Source organism: Coturnix japonica, unplaced genomic scaffold, assembly GCF_054131305.1.
Source record: "Coturnix japonica strain WE unplaced genomic scaffold, WE-NBRP24 Scf084, whole genome shotgun sequence".
Lineage (NCBI taxonomy): Eukaryota > Metazoa > Chordata > Aves > Galliformes > Phasianidae > Coturnix > Coturnix japonica.
Window position 1 is genome coordinate 25,115 of NW_028188987.1, and position 22,678 is coordinate 47,792.

The 22,678-nt window shown below is 54.2% G+C and overlaps 2 protein-coding genes and 1 long non-coding RNA gene across 56 annotated transcripts in view; 1 reads left to right on the forward strand and 2 right to left on the reverse strand.

The window, feature by feature from the left end:
* Nucleotides 1–4,289: 4,289 nt before the first annotated feature.
* Nucleotides 4,290–15,455, reverse strand: GPS2 (G protein pathway suppressor 2). The gene is made up of 6 exons (XM_085534527.1): nt 15,335–15,455; nt 12,381–12,490; nt 10,088–10,200; nt 8,739–8,815; nt 6,198–6,277; nt 4,290–4,358 (listed from the first exon to the last, which is right to left on the reverse strand). Exons 1-6 carry the CDS (start codon nt 15,426–15,428, stop codon nt 4,305–4,307), a joined length of 528 nt encoding a protein of 175 aa, XP_085390653.1. The 5' UTR covers nt 15,429–15,455; the 3' UTR covers nt 4,290–4,304.
* A 638-nt stretch (nt 15,456–16,093) lies between these two features.
* The window catches only part of PFAS (phosphoribosylformylglycinamidine synthase), a 119,456-nt gene continuing 112,871 nt past the window's right edge, over nt 16,094–22,678 (reverse strand). For all 5 annotated transcript variants that reach the window (XM_085534512.1, XM_085534513.1, XM_085534515.1 and 2 more), the window contains 2 exons: nt 18,527–18,894; nt 16,094–16,952 (listed from right to left, as the gene is read on the reverse strand). In XM_085534512.1, coding sequence (XP_085390638.1) covers nt 18,533–18,894 — 362 coding nt within the window. In that variant the 3' untranslated portion in view covers nt 16,094–16,952; nt 18,527–18,532. The remainder of the gene's footprint in view (nt 16,953–18,526; nt 18,895–22,678) is intronic.
* LOC116652693 (uncharacterized) lies at nt 16,098–18,605 on the forward strand. 50 transcript variants are annotated; one of them, XR_014941493.1, is made up of 5 exons: nt 16,951–17,453; nt 17,485–17,546; nt 17,597–17,639; nt 17,702–18,042; nt 18,093–18,280. It is a non-coding gene; the product is annotated as an uncharacterized LOC116652693 (long non-coding RNA). The 50 variants fall into 50 exon arrangements; XR_014941498.1 differs by having other exon boundaries at nt 16,851–16,964; nt 17,392–17,434; nt 17,485–18,042; XR_014941497.1 differs by having other exon boundaries at nt 16,870–16,964; nt 17,392–17,453; nt 17,485–18,042.

Consider the following 22,678-nt stretch of genomic DNA (forward strand, 5'->3'; position numbering starts at 1 on the left):
TATCCCACCTATAACCCCATATACCCCCCATATCCCACCTATAACCCCTATATCCCCCATATCCCACCCCATACACCCCATATCTCCCCCCCATTTCCCCTATAACCCCATATATCCCCCATATCCCACCCTATAACCCCATATATCCCCCATATCCCACCCTATAACCCCATATACCCCCCATATCCCACCCTATAACCCCATATATCCCCCATATCCCACCCTATAACCCCATATATCCCCTATATCCCATCCTATAACCCCATATACCCCCCATATCCCACCCTATAACCCCATATATCCCCCATATCCCACCCTATAACCCCATATATCCCCCATATCCCACCCTATAACCCCATATACCCCCCATATCCCAACCTATAACCCCATATATCCCCCATATCCCACCCTATAACCCCATATATCCCCTATATCCCATCCTATAACCCCATATACCCCCCATATCCCACCCTATAACCCCATATATCCCCCATATCCCACCCTATAACCCCATATATCCCCTATATCCCACCCTATAACCCCATATATCCCCCATATCCCACCCTATAACCCCATATATCCCCCATATCCCACCCTATAACCCCATATATCCCCCGTATCCCACCCTATAACCCCATATCTCCCCCCATTTCCCCTATAACCCCATATATCCCCCATATCCCACCCTATAACCCCATATATCCCCCGTATCCCACCCTATAACCCCATATACCCCCATATCCCACCCTATAACCCCATATATCCCCCATATCCCACCCTATAACCCCATATACCCCCCATATCCCACCCTATAACCCCATATATCCCCCGTATCCACCCTATAACCCCATATCTCCCCCCATTTCCCCTATAACCCCATATATCCCCCATATCCCACCCTATAACCCCATATATCCCCCGTATCCCACCCTATAACCCCATATACCCCCCATATCCCACCCTATAACCCCATATACCCCCCATATCCCACCCTATAACCCTATATATCCCCCATATCCCACCCTATAACCCCATATACCCCCCGTATCCCACCCTATAACCCCATACATCCCCCATATCCCACCCTATAACCCCATATATCCCCCATATCCCACCCTATAACCCCATATATCCCCCATATCCCACCCTATAACCCCATATACCCCCCATATCCCACCCTATAACCCCATATATCCCCCATATCCCACCCTATAACCCCATATATCCCCCCATTTCCCCTATAACCCCATATATCCCCCATATCCCACCCTATAACCCCATATACCCCCCATATCCCACCCTATAACCCCATATATCCCCCATATCCCACCCTATAACCCCATATCCCACCCATATCCCCCCATAACCCCCTATATCCCCCCATACCCCACCCCATACCCCATATCCCACCCTATAACCCCATATACCCCCCATATCCCACCCTATAACCCCATATACCCCCCACATCCCACCCTATAACCCCATATATCCCCCATATCCCACCCTATAACCCCATATACCCCCCATATCCCACCCTATAACCCCATATACCCCCCATATCCCACCCTATAACCCCATATATCCCCCATACCCCACCCCATACCCCACCCCACATCCCACACACCCCATATATCTCACCCCGTATCTGCTGTGCCGTGAACCCCCCCGGCTGCGCGGCCCCGAACTGATTCTGCCCCACAGCGAAGGGGCCGGGGGGGGGGGGAGCGGCCTGAGCCCCCTGGAACGGCTCCGCCCCAAAGGCCCCAAAGTGACGAGTCTATGGGGCGAGATATGGGGTTATGGGGCGAGATATGGGGTTATGGGGTGGGATATGGGGTTATGGGGGGAGATATGGGGTTATGGGGGGAGATACGGGGTTATGGGGGGAGATATGGGGTTATGGGGTGGGATATGGGGTTATGGGGGGAGATATGGGGTTATGGGGGGAGATACGGGGTTATGGGGGGAGATACGGGGTTATGGGGGGAGATACGGGGTTATGGGGGAGATATGGAGTTATGGGGGGAGATATGGGGTTATGGGGCGAGATATGGGGTTATGGGGGGAGATACGGGGTTATGGGGGGGAGATATGGGGTTATGGGGTGGGATATGGGGTTATGGGGCGAGATATGGGGTTATGGGGTGGGATATGGGGTAATGGGGCGAGATATGGGGTTATGGGGGGAGATATGGGGTTATGGGGGGAGATATGGGGTTATGGGGGGAGATACGGGGTTATGGGGGGAGATATGGGGTTATGGGGGGAGATATGGGGTTATGGGGTGGGATATGGGGTTATGGGGCGAGATATGGGGTTATGGGGTGGGATATGGGGTTATGGGGGGAGATATGGGGTTATGGGGGGAGATATGGGGTTATGGGGTGGGATATGGGGTTATGGGGCGAGATATGGGGTTATGGGGTGGGATATGGGGTTATGGGGGGAGATACGGGGTTATGGGGGGAGATATGGGGTTATGGGGTGGGATATGGGGTTATGGGGTGAGATACGGGGTTATGGGGGGAGATACGGGGTTATGGGGGGAGATACGGGGTTATGGGGTGAGATATGGGGTTATGGGGCGAGATATGGGGTTATGGGGGGAGATATGGGGTTATGGGGGGAGATATGGGGTTATGGGGTGGGATATGGGGTTATGGGGTGAGATACGGGGTTATGGGGGGAGATATGGGGTTATGGGGGGAGATATGGGGTTATGGGGGGAGATATGGGGTTATGGGGGGAGATACGGGGTTATGGGGCGAGATATGGGGTTATGGGGGGAGATATGGGGTTATGGGGGGAGATATGGGGTTATGGGGGGAGATATGGGGTTATGGGGGGAGATATGGGGTTATGGGGCGAGATACGGGGTTATGGGGCGAGATATGGGGTTATGGGGGGAGATATGGGGTTATGGGGGGAGATACGGGGTTATGGGGGGAGATATGGGGTTATGGGGCGAGATATGGGGTTATGGGGGGGGATATGGGGTTATGGGGGGAGATATGGGGTTATGGGGGGAGATACGGGGTTATGGGGGGAGATACGGGGTTATGGGGGGAGATACGGGGTTATGGGGGGAGATATGGGGTTATGGGGGGAGATACGGGGTTATGGGGTGGGATATGGGGTTATGGGGGGAGATATGGGGTTATGGGGGGAGATATGGGGTTATGGGGGGAGATACGGGGTTATGGGGGGAGATATGGGGTTATGGGGTGGGATATGGGGTTATGGGGGGAGATATGGGGTTATGGGGTGGGATATGGGGTTATGGGGGGAGATATGGGGTTATGGGGGGAGATACGGGGTTATGGGGGGAGATATGGGGTTATGGGGGGAGATATGGGGTTATGGGGTGGGATATGGGGTTATGGGGGGAGATATGGGGTTATGGGGGGAGATACGGGGTTATGGGGGGAGATACGGGGTTATGGGGGGAGATATGGGGTTATGGGGGGAGATACGGGGTTATGGGGGGAGATATGGGGTTATGGGGGGAGATATGGGGTTATGGGGTGGGATATGGGGTTATGGGGGGAGATATGGGGTTATGGGGGGGGATATGGGGTTATGGGGTGGGATATGGGGTTATGGGGGGAGATACGGGGTTATGGGGGGAGATACGGGGTTATGGGGCGAGATATGGGGTTATGGGGCGAGATATGGGGTTATGGGGTGGGATATGGGGTTATGGGGGGAGATATGGGGTTATGGGGGGAGATACGGGGTTATGGGGGGAGATATGGGGTTATGGGGGGAGATACGGGGTTATGGGGGGAGATACGGGGTTATGGGGCGAGATATGGGGTTATGGGGTAGGATATGGGGTTATGGGGTAGGATATGGGGTTATGGGGTAGGATATGGGGTTATGGGGCGAGATACGGGGTTATGGGGGGAGATATGGGGTTATGGGGGGAGATATGGGGTTATGGGGCGAGATATGGGGTTATGGGGGGAGATACGGGGTTATGGGGGGAGATACGGGGTTATGGGGCGCCCCACAGATATGGGGTGAGATATGGAGTTATGGGGCGCCCCATAGATATGGGGTGAGATATGGGGTTATGGGGTGCCCCATTGATATGGGGTGGGGGACCCATAATAGGGACATGGATATGGGGGGGAGGATATGGGGGGGGTATAGGGGGGCACTTAGGGGGCACCCTATAGATATTAGGGGGGTATATGGGGGGGCACTTAGGGGGCACCCCATAGACATGGGGGGGTTATGGGGTGCCCCATAGATATGTTGGGGGATATGGGGTTATGGGGCGCCCCATAGATATGGGGTGTCTATGGGGGGGCCCCCTGGAACGGCTCCACCCCAAAGGCCCCAAAGTGACGAGTCTATGGGGCAGGAAACACAGGTTATGGGGCGCCCCATAGATATGGGGGAACCCATAATAGGGGGCGCCCCATAGATGTGGGGGTGGTATAAGGGGGCACTTAGGGGGCGCCCCATAGATATGGGGGGGGTATAGGGGGGGTATAGGGGGGGTATGGGGGCACTTGGGGGGCGCCCCATAGATATGGGGGGGGATATGGGGGGGTATAGGGGGGGTATGGGGGCACTTGGGGGGTGCCCCATAGATATGGGGGGGGTATGGGGGGGTATAGGGGGGGTATGGGGGCACTTGGGGGGCACCCCATAGATATGGGGGGGGATATGGGGGGGTATAGGGGGGTACTTATGGGGTGCCCCATAGATATGGGGGGGGTATAGGGGGGCACTTGGGGGGCACCCCATAGATATGGGGGGGGTATAGGGGGGCTATGGGGGGGCTATTGGGGGACACTTAGGGGGTGCCCTATAGATATGGGGGGGGATATGGGGACACTTAGGGGTCACCCCATAGATATTGGGGGGGGATATGGGGTTGCCCCATAGATATGGGGGGGGGAGGATATGGGGGGCCCCATAGATATGGGGGGGGATATGGGGCACTTGGGGGTGTGCCCTATAGATATTAGGGGGGGATATGGGGGGGCACTTAGGGGCTGCCCCATAGATATGGGGTAGGATATGGGGGGGGGTATAGGGGGGTACTTATGGGGTGCCCCATAGATATGGGGGGGGTATAGGGGGGCACTTGGGGGGCACCCCATAGATATGGGGGGGGTATAGGGGGGGGGTATGGGGGCACTTGGGGGGCGCCCCATAGACATGGGGGGGGTATAGGGGGGGGGTATGGGGGCACTTGGGGGGCGCCCCATAGATATGGGGGTGGTATAGGGGGGGGGTATGGGGGCACTTGGGGGGCGCCCCATAGATATGGGGGGGGTTATGGGGGCACTTGGGGGGCGCCCCATAGATATGGGGGGGGTTATGAAGCACTTGGGGGTGTGCCCTATAGATATTAGGGGGGGATATGGGGGGGCACTTAGGGGGTGCCCTATAGATATGGGGTAGGATATGGGGGGGTATAGGGGGGTACTTATGGGGTGCCCCATAGATATGGGGGGGGTATAGGGGGGCACTTAGGGGGCGCCCCATAGATATGGGGGGGGTATAGGGGGGGTATGGGGGCACTTGGGGGGCGCCCCATAGATATGGGGGGGGTATAGGGGGGGTATAGGGGGGGTATGGGGGCACTTGGGGGGCGCCCCATAGATATGGGGGGGGTTATGGGGCACTTGGGGGTGTGCCCTATAGATATTAGGGGGGGATATGGGGGGGCACTTAGGGGCTGCCCCATAGATATGGGGTAGGATATGGGGGGGTATAGGGGGGTACTTATGGGGTGCCCCATAGATATGGGGGGGGTATAGGGGGGCACTTGGGGGGCACCCCATAGATATGGGGGGGGTATAGGGGGGCTATGGGGGGGCTATTGGGGGACACTTAGGGGGTGCCCTATAGATATGGGGGGGGATATGGGGACACTTAGGGGTCACCCCATAGATATTGGGGGGGATATGGGGTTGCCCCATAGATATGGGGGGGGAGGATATGGGGGGCCCCATAGATATGGGGGGGGATATGGGGGGTACTTATGGGGCACCCTATAGATGTGGGAGGAGGATATGGGGGGGGCCCATAGATATAGGGGAACCCATAATAGGGGGCACTTAGGGGGCACCCCATAGACTCTAGGGCTATATGGGGCCATATAACCCCACCCCACATCCCACCCCATAACCACCCCACATCCCGCCCCACATCCCGCCCCATAGATCCCCACTCACGCTGATGACGGCCCCATACATCTGCTTGCCCCGCTCCGTTCCCAGTAGGGTCCCAGCCCGGCCGTGACCCCCAGGGCTGCCTATAGGGTGAGACCCACAGCTGCCCCATAGCGCCCCATAGCTGCCCCATAGCACCCCATAGCTGCCCCATAGCACCCCATAGCTGCCCCATAGAGCCCCATAGCACCCCACAGCCACCCCATAGCTGCCCCATAGCCACCCCATAACCCACCCCATAACCCCCATACCCACCCCATACCCACCCCATAGCCCCCAGAGCCCCATACCCACCCCATAACCCCCATAGAGCCCCATACCCACCCCATACCCCCATAGAGCCCCATAAGCACCCCATATCCACCCCATACCCACCCCATATCCACCCCATACCCACCCCATATCCACCCCATACCCACCCCATAACCCCATAGAGCCCCATAGCTGCCCCATAGCGCCCCATAACCACCCCATACCCACCCCATAGCCACCCCATAACCCCCATAGAGCCACATAACCACCCCATATCCACCCCATATCCACCCCATAACCCCCATAGAGCCCCATAAGCACCCCATATCCACCCCATATCCACCCCATAACCCCCATAGAGCCCCATAAGCACCCCATACCACCCCATAACCCACCCCATACCACCCCATAGCCCCCATAGAGCCCCATACCCACCCCATAACCCACCCCATAACCCCCATAGAGCCCCATACCACCCCATAACCCCCATAGCACCCCATAGCAGCACCACAGCTGCCCCATAACCACCCCATACCCACCCCATAGCCACCCTATATCCACCCCATAACCCCCATAGAGCCTCATAACCACCCCATAACCCACCCCACACCACCCCATAATCACCCCATAGCCACCCCATAACCCACCCCATAACCCCCATAGAGCCCCATACCCACCCCATACCACCCCATACCCACCCCATAACCCCCATAGAGCCCCATAGCTGCCCCATAGCACACCATAACTGCCCTATAGCGTCCCATAGCTGCCCCATACCCACCCCATAACCCCCATAGAGCCCCATAAGCACCTCATATCCACCCCATACCCACCCCATAACCCCATAGAGCCCCATACACACCCCATACCCCCATAGCGCCCCATAACCACCCCATACCTACCCCATAGCCACCCCATAACCCCCATAGAGCCCCATAAGCACCCCATACCACCCCATAACCCCCATAGCTGCCCCATAGCACCCCATAGCTGCCCCATAGCGCCCCATAGCTGCCCCATACCCACCCCATACCCACCCCATAACCCCCATAGAGCCCCACAAGCACCCCATACCCACCCCATAACCCCCATAGAGCCCCATACCCACCCCATAACCCCATAGAGCCCCATAGCTGCCCCATAGCACCCCATAACTGCCCTATAGCGCCCCATAGCTGCCCCATACCCACCCCATACCCACCCCATAACCCCCATAGAGCCCCATAAGCACCCCATACCACCCCATAACCCACCCCATACCACCCCATAGCCCCCATAGAGCCCCATACCCACCCCATAACCCACCCCATAACCCCCATAGAGCCCCATACCACCCCATAACCCCCATAGCACCCCATAGCAGCACCACAGCTGCCCCATAACCACCCCATACCCACCCCATAGCCACCCTATATCCACCCCATAACCCCCATAGAGCCCCATACCCACCCCATAGCCACCCCATAACCCCCATAGAGCCCCATAAGCACCCCATACCACCCCATAACCCCCATAGAGCCCCATACCCACCCCATACCACCCCATAACCCCCATAGTTGCCCCATAGCACCCCATAACTGCCCTATAGCGCCCCATAGCTGCCCCATACCCACCCCATAACCCCCATAGAGCCCCATACCCACCCCATACCACCCCATAACCCCATAGAGCCCCATATCCACCCCATAACCCCATAGAGCCCCATAGCTGCCCCATAGCACCCCATAACTGCCCTATAGCGCCCCATAGCCACCCCATACCACCCCAAAACCCCCATAGAGCCCCACAAGCACCCCATACCAACCCCATAACCCCATAGAGCCCCATATCCACCCCATAACCCCATAGAGCCCCATACCCACCCCATAACCCACCCCATAACCCCCATAGAGCCCCATACCACCCCATAACCCCCATAGCACCCCATAGCAGCACCACAGCTGCCCCATAACCACCCCATACCCACCCCATAGCCACCCTATATCCACCCCATAACCCCCATAGAGCCCCATAGCTGCCTCATACCCACCCCATAGCCCCCATAGAGCCCCATAACCACCCCATAACCCCCATAGCTGCCCCATACCCACCCCATAACCACCCCATAACTCCCATAGAGCCCCATAGCTGCCCCATACCCACCCCATACCACCCCATATCCGCCCCATAACCCCCATAGAGCCCCATAACCCACCCCATAACCACCCCATAACCCCCATAGAGCCCCATAAGCACCCCATAGCTGCCCCATACCCACCCCATAACCCACCCTATATCCACCCCATATCTCACCCTGCATGTTTAGGACATGTCCCCCGCTGTGCACCAATCCCTGCTGGTACGCGGCCGCCGTCAACGTCGTCAGGTCGCTATGGGGCAGAATAATAGGGTCAGCCCCATAGATACCCCATAGAGCCCCATATAAACCCCATAGAGCCCCATAGAGCCCCATAGAGCCCATATAAACCCCATAGACCCCATATAAACCCCATATAAATCCCATAGACCTCATATATACCCCATAGAGCCCCATATAAACCCCATAGAGCCCCATAGAACCCATATAAACCCCATAGACCCCATACATACCCCATAGAGCCCCATAGATCCCATATAAACCCCATAGACCCCATATAAACCCCATAGACCCCATAGGAACGCCACAGACCCCATAGGAACCCCATAGACCCCATATAAACCCCATAGACCCCTATAGCCCCCCAATAGGACCCCTTAGAGCCCCATAGACCCCATAGAAACCCCATAGACCCCATATAAACCCCATAGACCCCATATAAACCCCAGAGACCCCATATAAACCCCAGAGACCCCATATAAACCCCATATAAACCCCACAGAGCTCCATATATACCCCATAGACCCCATATAAACCCCATAGACCCCATAGGAACCCCATAGAGCCCCATAGATCCCATATAAACCCAATAGATCCCATATAAACCCCATAGACCCCATATAAACCCCATAGATCCCATATAAACCCCATAGAGCCTCATATATACCCCATAGACCCCGTATAAACCCCATATAAACCCCATAGAGACCCATATATACCCTGTAGACCCCATATAAACCCCATATAAACCCCATAAACCCCATAGACCCCATATAAACCCCATAGACCCCTTTAGCCCCCCAATAGGACCCCTTAGAGCCCCATAGACCCCATATGAACCCCATATAAACCCCATAGAGCCCCATATATACCCCATAGATCCCATATAAACCCCATATAGACCCCATATAAACCCCATAGACCCCATATAAACCCCATAGACCCCATATAAACCCCATATAAACCCCATAGAGCCCCATATATACCCCATAGACCCCTATAGCCCCCCAATAGGACCCCATAGAGCCCCATAGACCCCATATAAACCCCATAGACCCCATATAAACCCCATATAAACCCCATAAACCCCATATAAACCCCATAGAGACCCCATAGACCCCATATAAACCCCATAGATCCCATATAAACCCCACAGATCCCACATAAACCCCATATAAACCCCATAGATCCCATATAAACCCCATATAAACCCCATAGACCCCATATATACCCCATAGATCCCATATAGACCCCACAGACCCCATATAGACCCCATAGATCCCACCTCTGCTCCTTGCGCCTCCGTTTCTCCTCCTCGTGCAGCACCTTCTTTAGTTGTAGGAACAGCTGGTGCTTCTCGTCCTGCAGCGACGACAGGCGCTCCTGCAGCTTCTGCAGCTATGGGGTGATATAGGGTCATATGGGGTCATATGGGGTTATATGGGATTATATGGGGTTCTATGGGGTTCTATGGGGATTATATGGGGTTATATGGGGTTATATGGGGGTATATGGGGTTATATGGGGGTATGTGGGGTTATATGGGGTTATATGGGGTTATATAGGGTTATATGGGGTTATATGGGATTATATGGGGTTCTATGGGGTTATATGGGGTTATATGGGGTATATGGGGTTATATGGGGTTATATGGGGTTCTATGGGGTTATATGGGATTATATGGGGTTCTATGGGGTTATGTGGGGTTCTGTGGGGTTATATGGGGTTCTATGGGATTATATGGGGTTATATGGGGTTCTATGGGATTATATGAGGTTCTATGGGGTTCTATGGGATTATATGGCGTCATATGGGTTTCTATGGTGTTATATGGGGTTCTATGGGATTATATGGGGTTCTATGGGGTTCTATGGGGTTCTATGGGGCTATATGGGGTCATATGGGGTCATATGGGGTCATATGGGCTTATATGGTTTTATATAGGGTTATATGGTGTTATATGGGGTTATATGAGGTTATATGGGGTTATATGGGGTTATATGGAGTTATATGGAATTATATGGGGTTCTATGGGGTTATATGGGGTCTATATGGGGTTGTATGGGAGGATATGGGGTTCTATGGGGTTATATGGGATTATATGAGGTTATATTGGGTTCTATGGGGCTATATGGGGTTCTATGGGGTTATATGGGGTCTATATAGGGTTATATGGGGTTATATGGGGTTCTATGGGGTTCTATGGGGTTCTATGGAATTATATGGCGTTCTATGGGGTTCTATGGGGTTATGTGGGGTTATGTGGGGTTATGTGGGGTTATATGGGGTTCTATGGTGGTTATATGGGGTTATATGGGGTTATATGGGGTTATATGGGGTTATATGGGGTTATATGGGGTTATACGGGATTTTATGGGGTTCTATGGGGTTATGTGGGGTTCTATGGGGTTATATGGTGTTATATGGTGGTTATATGGGGTTCTATGGGGTTATATGGTGGTTATATGGGGTCATATGGGATATATGGGGTTATATGGGGTTATATAGGATTATATGGGGTTCTATGGGATTCTATGGGTTTCTATGGTGTTATATGGGGTTCTATGGGATTATATGGGGTTCTATGGGGTTCTATGGGGTCATATGGGGTTCTATGGGCTTATATGGGGTTATATGGGGGTTATATGGGGTTATATGGGGTTATATGGTGGTTATATGGGGTCCTATGGGATTCTATGGGGTTATATGGGGTTCTATGGGGTTCTATGGGGTTATATAGGATTATATGGGGTTCTATGGGGTTCTATGGGATTATATGGGTTTCTATGGTGTTATATGGGGTTCTATGGGGTTCTATGGGGTTCTATGGGATTATATGGGGTTATATGGGGTTATATGGGGTTCTGTGGGATTCTATGGTGTTATATGGGGTTATATGAGGTTATATGGGGTCATATGGGATATATGGGGTTATATGGGGTTATATAGGATTATATGGGGTTCTATGGGGTTCTATGGGATTATATGGGGTTCTATGGGTTTCTATAGTGTTATATGGGGTTATATGAGATTATATGAGGTTCTATGGGGTTCTATGGGATTATATGGGGTCATATGGGTTTCTATGGTGTTATATGGGGTTCTATGGGATTATATGGGGTTCTATGGGGCTATATGGGGTCATATGGGGTCATATGGGAATATATGGGATTATATGGTTTTATATAGGGTTATATGGTGTTATATGGGGTTATATGAGGTTATATGGGGTTCTATGGGGTTATATGGAGTCTATATGGGTTATACGGGGTTCTATGGGGTTCTATGGGGTTCTATGGGGTTCTATGGGGTTATATGGGGTTCTATGGGATTATATGGGATTATATGGGATTCTATGGGGTCATATGGGATTATATGGGGTCATATGGGATTATATGGGGTCATATGGGATTATATGGGGTTATATGGGATTAAATGGGGTCATATGGGATTATATGGGGTTATATGGGGTCATATGGTGTTATATGGGATTATATGGGATTATATGGGGTTCTATGGGGTTCCATGTGTTTCTATGGGGTTCTATGGGGCTCCATGTGTTTCTATGGGGTCCTGACCTGCTCCCTGGTCTCCTCCAGTGACATCCTCTCCTCCATCTCCTTTCTGCGCCGTCGCTCCTGCTCCTCGCGCAGCTTCTGCTCCATCATCTTGTCCACCTCCTCCTCCTCTAAAACGTCGAAAAAACACCCCAAAATGAGCCAAAATGACCCAAAATCACCAAAAATGGACCCAAAATTGACAAAAATCGACCCAAAATACCCCAAAATTGACCAAAAACACCCCAAAATGGCCCAAAATGGCCTCACGGGCCCCATAGGCCTCACAGGCCCAACAGGCCTCATAGGCCTCGTTACCATAGAAACAGAACCCCGGTCTCCATGGCAACAGATCCATTGCCCCCCCCACCCCATAGACCCCATAGGCCTCACAAACCCCATAGACCCCTTAGGCCCCATAGACCCCATAGGCCCCATAGACCCCATAGGCCTCACAAACCCCATAGACCCCATAGGCCCCATAGGCCTCATAGATAGACCCCATAAACCCCATAGGCCCCACATGCCCATAGACCCCATAGTCCCCATAGACCCCTTAGGCCCCATAGGCCTCACAGGCCCCATAGTCCCCATAGGCCCCATAGACCCCATAGGCCTCACAAACCCCATAGGCCTCACAAACCCCATAGACCCCTTAGGCCCCATAGGCCTCACAAACCCCATAGACCCCATAGGCCCCATAGACCCCATAGGCCTCACAAACCCCATAGACCCCTTAGGCCCCATAGACCCCATAGGCTTCATAGATAGACCCCATAAACCCCATAGGCCCCACATGCCCATAGACCCCATAGTCCCCATAGACTCCATAGGCCCCATAGGCCCCTTAGGCCCCATAGGCCCCATAGACCCCATAGGCCTCACAAACCCCATAGACCCCATAGGCCCCATAGGCTTCATAGATAGACCCCATAAACCCCATAGGCCCCACATGCCCATAGACCCCATAGTCCCCATAGACTCCATAGGCCCCATAGACCCCTTAGGCCCCATAGGCCTCACAGGCCCCATAGTCCCCATAGGCCCCATAGACCCCATAGGCCTCACAAACCCCATAGGCCTCACAAACCCCATAGGCCTCACAAACCCCATAGACTCCATAGGCCTCACAAACCCCATAGACCCCATGGGCCCCATAGACCCCATAGGGCTCATAGATAGACCTCATAAACCCCATAGGCCCCACATGCCCATAGACCCCATAGTCCCCATAGACTCCATAGGCCCCATAGACCTCACAGGCCCCATAGTCCCCATAGACCCCATAGGCCTCACAAACCCCATAGGCCCCATAGACCCCACAGATAAACCCCATAGGCCTCATAGACCCCACAAGCCTCACAGGCCCCATAGACCCCACAGACCCCATAGGCCTCACAAACCCCATAGGCCTCACAGGCCTCATAGGCCCCATAGGCCCCGTTGCCATGGCGACATCCCCATAGGCCTCACAGGCTCCTTAGGCCTCATAGGCCTCACAGGCCCCATAGGTCCCATAAATAAACCCCATAGACCCCACAGACCCCATAGACCCTATAGACCCCATAGGCCTCACAGGCCCCATAGGCCAAATAGGCCCCATACACCCCATAGGCCCCATATACCCCATAGGCCTCACAGGCCCCATAGACCCCATAGATAAACCCCATAGGCCCCATAGGCCTCACAGGCCCCATAGACCCCAAAGACCCCATAGGCCCCATAGACAGACCCCATAAACCTCACAGGCCCCATAGACCCCATACACCCCATAGATAGACCCCATAAACCTCACAGACCCCATAGACCCCATAGATAGACCCCATAGGCCCCATAGACCCCATAGACACCACAGATAAACCCCATAAATAATCCCCATAGACCCCACAGACCCTATAGGCCCCATAGGCCTCACAGGCCCCATAGGCCAAATAGGCCCCATACACCCCATAGATAAACCCCATAGGCCCCATATACCCCATAGGCCTCACAGGCCCCATAGACCCCACAGATAAACCCCATAGGCCCCATAGGCCTCACAGGCCCCATAGACCCCAGAGATAAACCCCATAGGCCCCATAGGCCTCACAGGCCCCATAGACCCCATAGACAGACCCCATAAACCTCACAGGCCCCATAGACGCCATAGACCCCATAGATAGACCCCATAAACCTCACAGGCCCCATAGACCCCATAGATAGACCCCATAGGCCCCATAGACCCCACAGATAAACCCCATAAATAAACCCCATAGGCCTCACAAACCCCATAGGCCTCACAGGCCTCATAGGCCTCACAGGCCCCATAGGCCCCGTTGCCATGGCGACATCCCCATAGGCCTCACAGGCTCCTTAGGCCTCATAGGCCTCACAGGCCCCATAGGTCCCATAAATAAACCCCATAGACCCCACAGACCCCATAGGCCCCATAGGCCTCACAGGCCCCATAGGCCAAATAGGCCCCATACACCCCATAGATAAACCCCATAGGCCCCATATACCCCATAGGCCTCACAGGCCCCATAGACCCCATAGATAGACCCCATAGGCCCCATAGACCCCATAGACCCCACAGATAAACCCCATAGGCCTCACAAACCCCATAGGCCTCACAAACCCCATAGGCCTCACAGGCCTCATAGGCCTCACAGGCCCCATAGGCCCCGTTGCCATGGCGACATCCCCATAGGCCTCACAGGCTCCTTAGGCCTCATAGGCCTCACAGGCCCCATAGGCCCCATAGGCCCCAAAGACCCCATAGATACACCCCATAGGCCCCAAAGACCCCATAGGCCCCACAGGCCCCATAGATAAACCCCATAGGCCTCATAGGCCTCACAGGCCCCGTTGCCATGGCGACGGCCCCCATAGGCCTCACAGGCTCCTTAGGCCTCATAGGCCTCACAGGCCTCATAGACCCCATAGACCCCATAGATAAACCCCATAGACTCCACAGCCCCCACAGGCCGTCTCACCCTGCCTCTTCCTCTCCCTCTCCATCATGACATGGCGGTGCAGCGCTCTCGCCATGGCGGACGAAAGCTTCGGCCTCTCCAACAGCGCCGGCATCTTGGCGCCGCTCGGGCCGGAAGTGCCGCCGAATGGCGACTTCCGCTTCCGCTTTCTCGCTCTCAGGGCAACTTCCGGTTAAGAAGTGGGCGGGGCTTAGAGAGTCACTTCCGGTTCGGAGAATCGAGCTTTTGGCGCTAAAAAGGCCATTTTTGAGGCGAAAAAGACGGTTTTTAGTGCGAAAAAGGCCATTTTTGAGACGAAAAAGGCGATTTTTGGTGCTAAAAAAGCCATTTTTGCTCACTAAGTTTTGATTTCCGGTTGGCGAGTGGGGGAGGGGGTTACTTCCGGCTTCCGGGATCCAACTTCCGGTCTCTCGGGTTGGGGGGGGGGTCGACTTCCGGCCCCCCCCCGGATCCCACTTCCGGTTCTTTGAGGTCAGACCGCCCCTCCCCCACCCTTAGAAATCAACTTCCGGCCTCCAGGACCCCACTTCCGGCTTCAAGAACCCCACTTCCGTCCTGAAGATCCCGACTTCCGGGTTTGGATCCCTTCACTTCCGGCCTTGAGGGCTCCACTTCCGGTTCTGATCGCGCCGTAGCCCCGCCCCCTGCGTCGTGACGTCATGACGTCAAGCCACGCCCCCACCCTCCCTCCAGTTTAACCCTTTCCTTCCCGGTGTGCTCTTTGTCGCCCCCTTTTGAGGTCACGTGACAGAAGAGACGCCATCTTGAATCGTGTTTATTAATAGATGGGGCTGGGGGGAACCCTATGGGGCCAGCTATGGGGCTGGGGTCCATCTATGGGGCCAGCTATGGGGCTGGGGTCCATCTATGGGGCCCGCTATGGGGCTCAGGTCCATCTATGGGGCTGAGATCCCCCTATGGGTCCTTCTATGGGGCTGAGGTCCATCTATGGGGCCCACTATGGGGCTGGGGTCCATCTATGGGGCCAGCTATGGGGCTCAGGTCCATCTATGGGGCCCGCTATGGGGCTCAGGTCCATCTATGGGGCCCGCTATGGGGCTGAGATCCATCTATGGGTCCATCTATGGGGCTGAGGTCCATCTATGGGTCCATCTATGGGGCTGAGGTCCATCTATGGGGCTGAGATCCATCTATGGGTCCATCTATGGGGCTGAGGTCCATCTATGGGGCTGAGATCCATCTATGGGTCCATCTATGGGGCTGAGATCCCCCTATGGGTCCTTCTATGGGGCTGAGGTCCAGCTATGGGTCCCGCTATGGGGTTGGGGGGCACCTATGGGTCCATCTATGGGGCTGAGGTCCATCTATGGGTCAATCTATGGGTCCCAGATCCATCCTATGGGTCTGAAGTCCATCTATATGTCAATCTATGGGTCTAATGTCAATCTGTGGGTCAATCTATGGGTCCCAGCTCCATCTATTGGTCCATTTATTGGTCCAAGTTCCTTCTATGGGTCAATCTATGGGTCCAATCTCAATCTATGGGTCAATCTATGGGTCCATCTATGGGTCCCAGGTCAATCTATGGGTCCAATGTCCATCTATGGGTCAATCTATGGGTCCCAGGTCCATCTATGGGTCAATCTATGGGTCCCAGGTCCATCTATGGGTCAATCTATGGGTCAATCTATGGGTCCCAGGTCCATTTATGGGTCAATCTATGTGTCCAATGTCTATCTATGGGTCAGTCTATGGGTCCAAAGTCCATCTATGGGTCAATCTATGGGTCCGAAGTCCATCTATGGGTCAATCTATGGGTCCAAAGTCCATCCATGGGTCAATCTATGGGTCAATCTATGGGTCCCAGGTCAATCTATGGGTCCGAAGTCCATCTATGGGTCCATCTATGGGTCAATCTATGGGTCCCATGCCCATCTATGGGTCAATCTATGGGTCCAAGGTCAATCTATGGGTCCCAGTTCCATCTATGGGCCAATCTATGGGTCCAAGGTCAATCTATGGGTCCCAGTTCCATCTATGGGTCAATCTATGGGTCAATCTATGGGTCAATCTATGGGTCAATCTATGGGTCCCAGGTCAATCTATGGGTCCAATGTCCATCTATGGGTCAATCTATGGGTCCCAGCTCCATCTATGGGTCAATCTGTGGGTCCCATGTCAATCTATAGGTCAATCTATGGGTCCAAAGTCCATCCATGGGTCAATCTATGGGTCAATCTATGGGTCCCAGGTCAATCTATGAGTCCGAAGTCCATCTATGGGTCAATCTATGGGTCCCAGCTCCATCTATGGGTCAATCTATGGGTCCAAAGTCCATCTATGGGTCAATCTATGAGTCCAAGGTCAATCTATGGGTCAATCTATGGGTCAATCTATGGGTCCCAGGTCCATCTATGGGTCAATCTATGGGTCCAAAGTCCATCTATGGGTCCAAAGTCCATCTATGGGTCAATCTATGAGTCCAAGGTCAATCTATGGGTCAATCTATGGGTCCAATGTCCATCTATGGGTCAATCTATGGGTCCTAGGTCCATCTATGGGTCCCAGGTAAATCTATGGGTCCGAAGTCCATCTATGAGTCAATCTATGGGTCAATCTATGGGTCCAAAGTCCATCTATGGGTCAATCTATGAGTCCAAGGTCAATCTATGGGTCAATCTATGGGTCCCAGCTCCATCTATGGGTCAATCTGTGGGTCCCATGTCCATCTATAGGTCAATCTATGGGTCCAAAGTCCATCCATGGGTCAATCTATGGGTCAATCTATGGGTCCCAGGTCAATCTATGGGTCCAAAGTCCATCTATGGGTCCAAAGTCCATCTATGGGTCAATCTATGGGTCCAATGTCTATCTATGGGTCAATCTATGGGTCAATCTATGGGTCCAATGTCCATCTATGGGTCAATCTATGGGTCCCAGGTCAATCTATGGGTCCGAAGTCCATCTATGGGTCAATCTATGGGTCTAATGTCAATCTATGGGTCAATCTATGGGTCCCAGCTCCATCTATTGGTCCATTTATTGGTCCAAGTTCCTTCTATGGGTCAATCTATGGGTCCAATCTCAATCTATGGGTCAATCTATGGGTCCATCTATGGGTCCAAGTTCCATCTATGGGTCCCATGCCCATCTATGGGTCAATCTATGGGTCCCAGGTCCATCTATGGGTCAATCTATGGGTCAATCTATGGGTCAATCTATGTGTCCCATGTCCCCCTATGGCTGCCCCTGGCACCACTCCCTGGCATTGAGGAACATCTTTAACCACGGCGCCGCCCCCCCTTTGGCCGCCCCCTTTTCCCCCCCCCATTTGGGCCCCACATCGGCCCCACATCTCCCCCCCCACTTATGGGGCCAATAACCCCATTGCCAACGTAAAACCCCCCGTTCTGGATGGGGCATGACGGCCAAATGGCGACCGCAAGGAGACAAGATGGCCGCCACCCCCCCCGGGGATCCATTGGGGTTCATGGGGTAACGTTGGGTCGGCCGACCCCCGTCGTCCACGTACAGTAATGGCGTCAGGCCGGCTTCCTGTAGGACCGGAAGTGAAGAGGGGCGGCGGAAACGGAAACGGCCTAAACAGGAAGTGGAGGAAAGATGGCGGCTGAGTGACTTCCTGTTTGGACAGGAAGTAGGAAGTGGCCTAAACAGGAAGTGGATGGCTGTAGTAATGGCGGCTGAGTGACTTCCTGTTAGAACAGGAAGTAGGAAGTGGCCTAAACAGGAAGTGGATGGCTGCAGTAATGGCGGCCGAAAGACTTCCTGTTAGAACAGGAAGTAGGAAGTGGCCTAAACAGGAAGTGGAGGAGGGGGGTAAAGATGGCGGATGAGTGACTTCCTGTTTAGACCGGAAGTAGGAAGTGGCCTAAACAGGAAGTGGATGGCTGTAGTAATGGCGGCCGAGCGACTTCCTGTTAGAACAGGAAGTAGGAAGTGGCCTAAACAGGAAGTGGAGGAGGGGGTAAAGATGGCGGATGAGTGACTTCCTGTTTGGACAGGAAGTAGGAAGTGGCCTAAACAGGAAGTGGAGGAGGGGGTAAAGATGGCGGATGAGTGACTTCCTGTTTGGACCGGAAGTAGGAAGTGGCCTAAACAGGAAGTGGAGGAGGGGGTAAAAATGGTGGCTGAGGGACTTCCTGTTTGGACAGGAAGTAGGAAGTGGCCTAAACAGGAAGTGGATGGCTGTAGTAATGGCGGCTGAGTGACTTCCTGTTAGAACAGGAAGTAGGAAGTGGCCTAAACAGGAAGTGGAGGAGGGGGTAAAGATGGCGGGTGAGTGACTTCCTGTTTGGACAGGAAGTAGGAAGTGGCCTAAACAGGAAGTGGATGGCTGTAGTAATGGCGGCTGAGTGACTTCCTGTTAGAACAGGAAGTAGGAAGTGGCCTAAACAGGAAGTGGAGGAGGGGGTAAAGATGGCGGATGAGTGACTTCCTGTTTGGACCGGAAGTAGGAAGTGGCCTAAACAGGAAGTGGATGGCTGTAGTAATGGCGGCCGAGCGACTTCCTGTTAGAACAGGAAGTAGGAAGTGGCCTAAACAGGAAGTGGAGGAGGGGGGTAAAGATGGCGGATGAATGACTTCCTGTTTGGACAGGAAGTAGGAAGTGGCCTAAACAGGAAGTGGAAGTGGCCTAAACAGGAAGTGGATGGCTGGAGTAATGGCGGCCGAGCAACTTCCTGTTAGAACAGGAAGTAGGAAGTGGCCTAAACAGGAAGTGGAGGAGGGGGGTAAAGATGGCGGATGAGCGACTTCCTGTTTGGACAGGAAGTAGGAAGTGGCCTAAACAGGAAGTGGAGGAGGGGGTAAAGATGGCGGATGAGTGACTTCCTGTTTGGACCGGAAGTAGGAAGTGGCCTAAACAGGAAGTGGAGGAGGGGGGTAAAAATGGAGGCTGAGTGACTTCCTGTTTGGACAGGAAGTAGGAAGTGGCCTAAACAGGAAGTGGGGAGGTGTGTGAATGGATAAAGATGGCGGCTGAGTGACTTCCTGTTAGAACAGGAAGTAGGAAGTGGCCTAAACAGGAAGTGGAGGAGGGGGGTAAAGATGGCGGATGAGTGACTTCCTGTTTGGACAGGAAGTAGGAAGTGGCCTAAACAGGAAGTGGAGGAGGGGGCAAAGATGGCGGCTGAGTGACTTCCTGTTTAGACCGGAAGTAGGAAGTGGCCTAAACAGGAAGTGGAAGTGGCCTAACAGGAAGTGGGGTGATGGTGAGGGGGGAGTAATGGCGGCTGAGTGACTTCCGGCCCCATAACAACCCCATAGAGCCCCATAACCACCCCATATCCCCCCTTAGAGCCCCATAACCCCCCATAGAGCGCCATAGAGCCCCATAACCACCCCATAACCACCCCATAGAGCCACATAACTACCCCATAGAGCCCCATAACCACCCCACAACCCCCCATAACCACCCCATAACCCCCCATAGAGCCCCATAACCACCCCATAGAGCCTCATAACCACCCCATATCCCCCCTTAGAGCCCTATAACCACCCCATAGAGCCCCATAACCACCCCATAACCCCCCATAACCACCCCATAGCACCCCATAGAACCCCATAGAGCCCCATAACCACCCCATAACCCCCCTTAGAGCCCCATAGCACCCCATAACCCCCCATAGATCCCCATAACCACCCCATAACTCCCCTTAGAGCCCCATAACCACCACATAACCCCCCTTAGAGCCCCATAGAACCCCATAACCACCCCATAACCCCCTTATATCCCCACCCCAGCCCCATAACCACTCAATGGAGCCCCATAACCACCCCATATCCCCCCTTAGAGCCCCATAACCACCCCATAGAGCCCCATAACCACCCCACAACCCTCCCATACCACCCCAAAGCCCCTCATAGAGCCCCATAACAACCCTATAACCACCCCATAGTCACCCCATAACCCCCCTTATAGGCCCATAACCACCCCATAACCCCCTATAACGACCCCATAACCCCCATAACCACCCCATAGACCCCCATAACCACCCCATAATGCCCCTTAGAGCCCCATAACCACCCTATACCCACCCCGTAGCCACCCCCCAGCCTCATAACCACCCCATAGAACCCCATAGCCACCCCATAACCCCCCATAGAGCCCCATAACCACCCCATAACCCCCTATAACCACCCCATATACCCCCTTAGAGCTCCATAACCACCCCATAGAGCCCCATAACCCCCCTTAGAGCCCCATAACCACCCCATAGAGCCCCATAACCACCCCATAACCCCCCTTAGAGCCCCATAACCACCCCATAGCCCCTCATAGAGCCCCATAACCACCCCATATCCCCCCTTAGAACCCCATAACCACCCCATAGCCACCCCATAACCACCCCATAGAGCCCCATACCCACCCCATAACCACCCCATATCCCCCCATAGACCCCCATAAACACCCCATAACCACCTATAACGACCCCATAACCCCCATAACCACCCCATAACCCCATTATATCCCCATCCCAGCCCCATAACCCCCCATAGAGCCCCATAGCCACCCCATAAACCCCTATAACCACCCCATGCCCACCCCATAACCCCCCATAGAGCCCCATAACCACCCTATACCCACCCCATAGCCACCCCCCAGCCTCATAACCACCCCATAGAGCCCCATAACCACCCCATATCCCCCCTTAGAGCCCCATAACCACCCCATAGAGCCCCATAACCACCCCATATCCCCCCTTAGAGCCCCATAACCACCCCATAACCCCTCATAGAGCCCCATAACCACCCCATAACCCCCTATAACGACCCCATAACCCCCATAACCACCCCACAGAGCCCCATAACCACCCCAGAGAGTCCCATAACCCCCTATAGGACCCCATATCCACCCCATATCCCCCCATAGAGCGCCATAGAGCCCCATAACCACCCCATAACCACCCCATAGAGCCACATAACCCCCTATAGGGCCCCATTACCTCCCCATAACCACCCCATATCCACCCCATATCCCCCCTTAGAGCCCCATAACCACCCCATAGAGCCTCATAACCACCCCATAACCCCCCATAACCACCCCATAGCACCCCATAGAACCCCATAGAACCCCATAACCACCCCATATCCCCCCTTAGAGCCCCATAACCACCCCATAGCCACCCCATATCCCCCCTTAGAGCCCCATAACCACCCCATAGCACCCCATAGCACCGCATAGAACCCCATAGGGACCCACCTTGTCCATGTGCCACCCAGACCCCCAGCACGGACCCTTCCATCCCCTTCAACATCAGAGCCCCATAACCACCCCATAACCACCCCATAAACCCCACCTAGAGCCCCATAACCACCCCATAGCCACCCCATAACCCCTCTTAGAGCCCCATAGCACCCCAT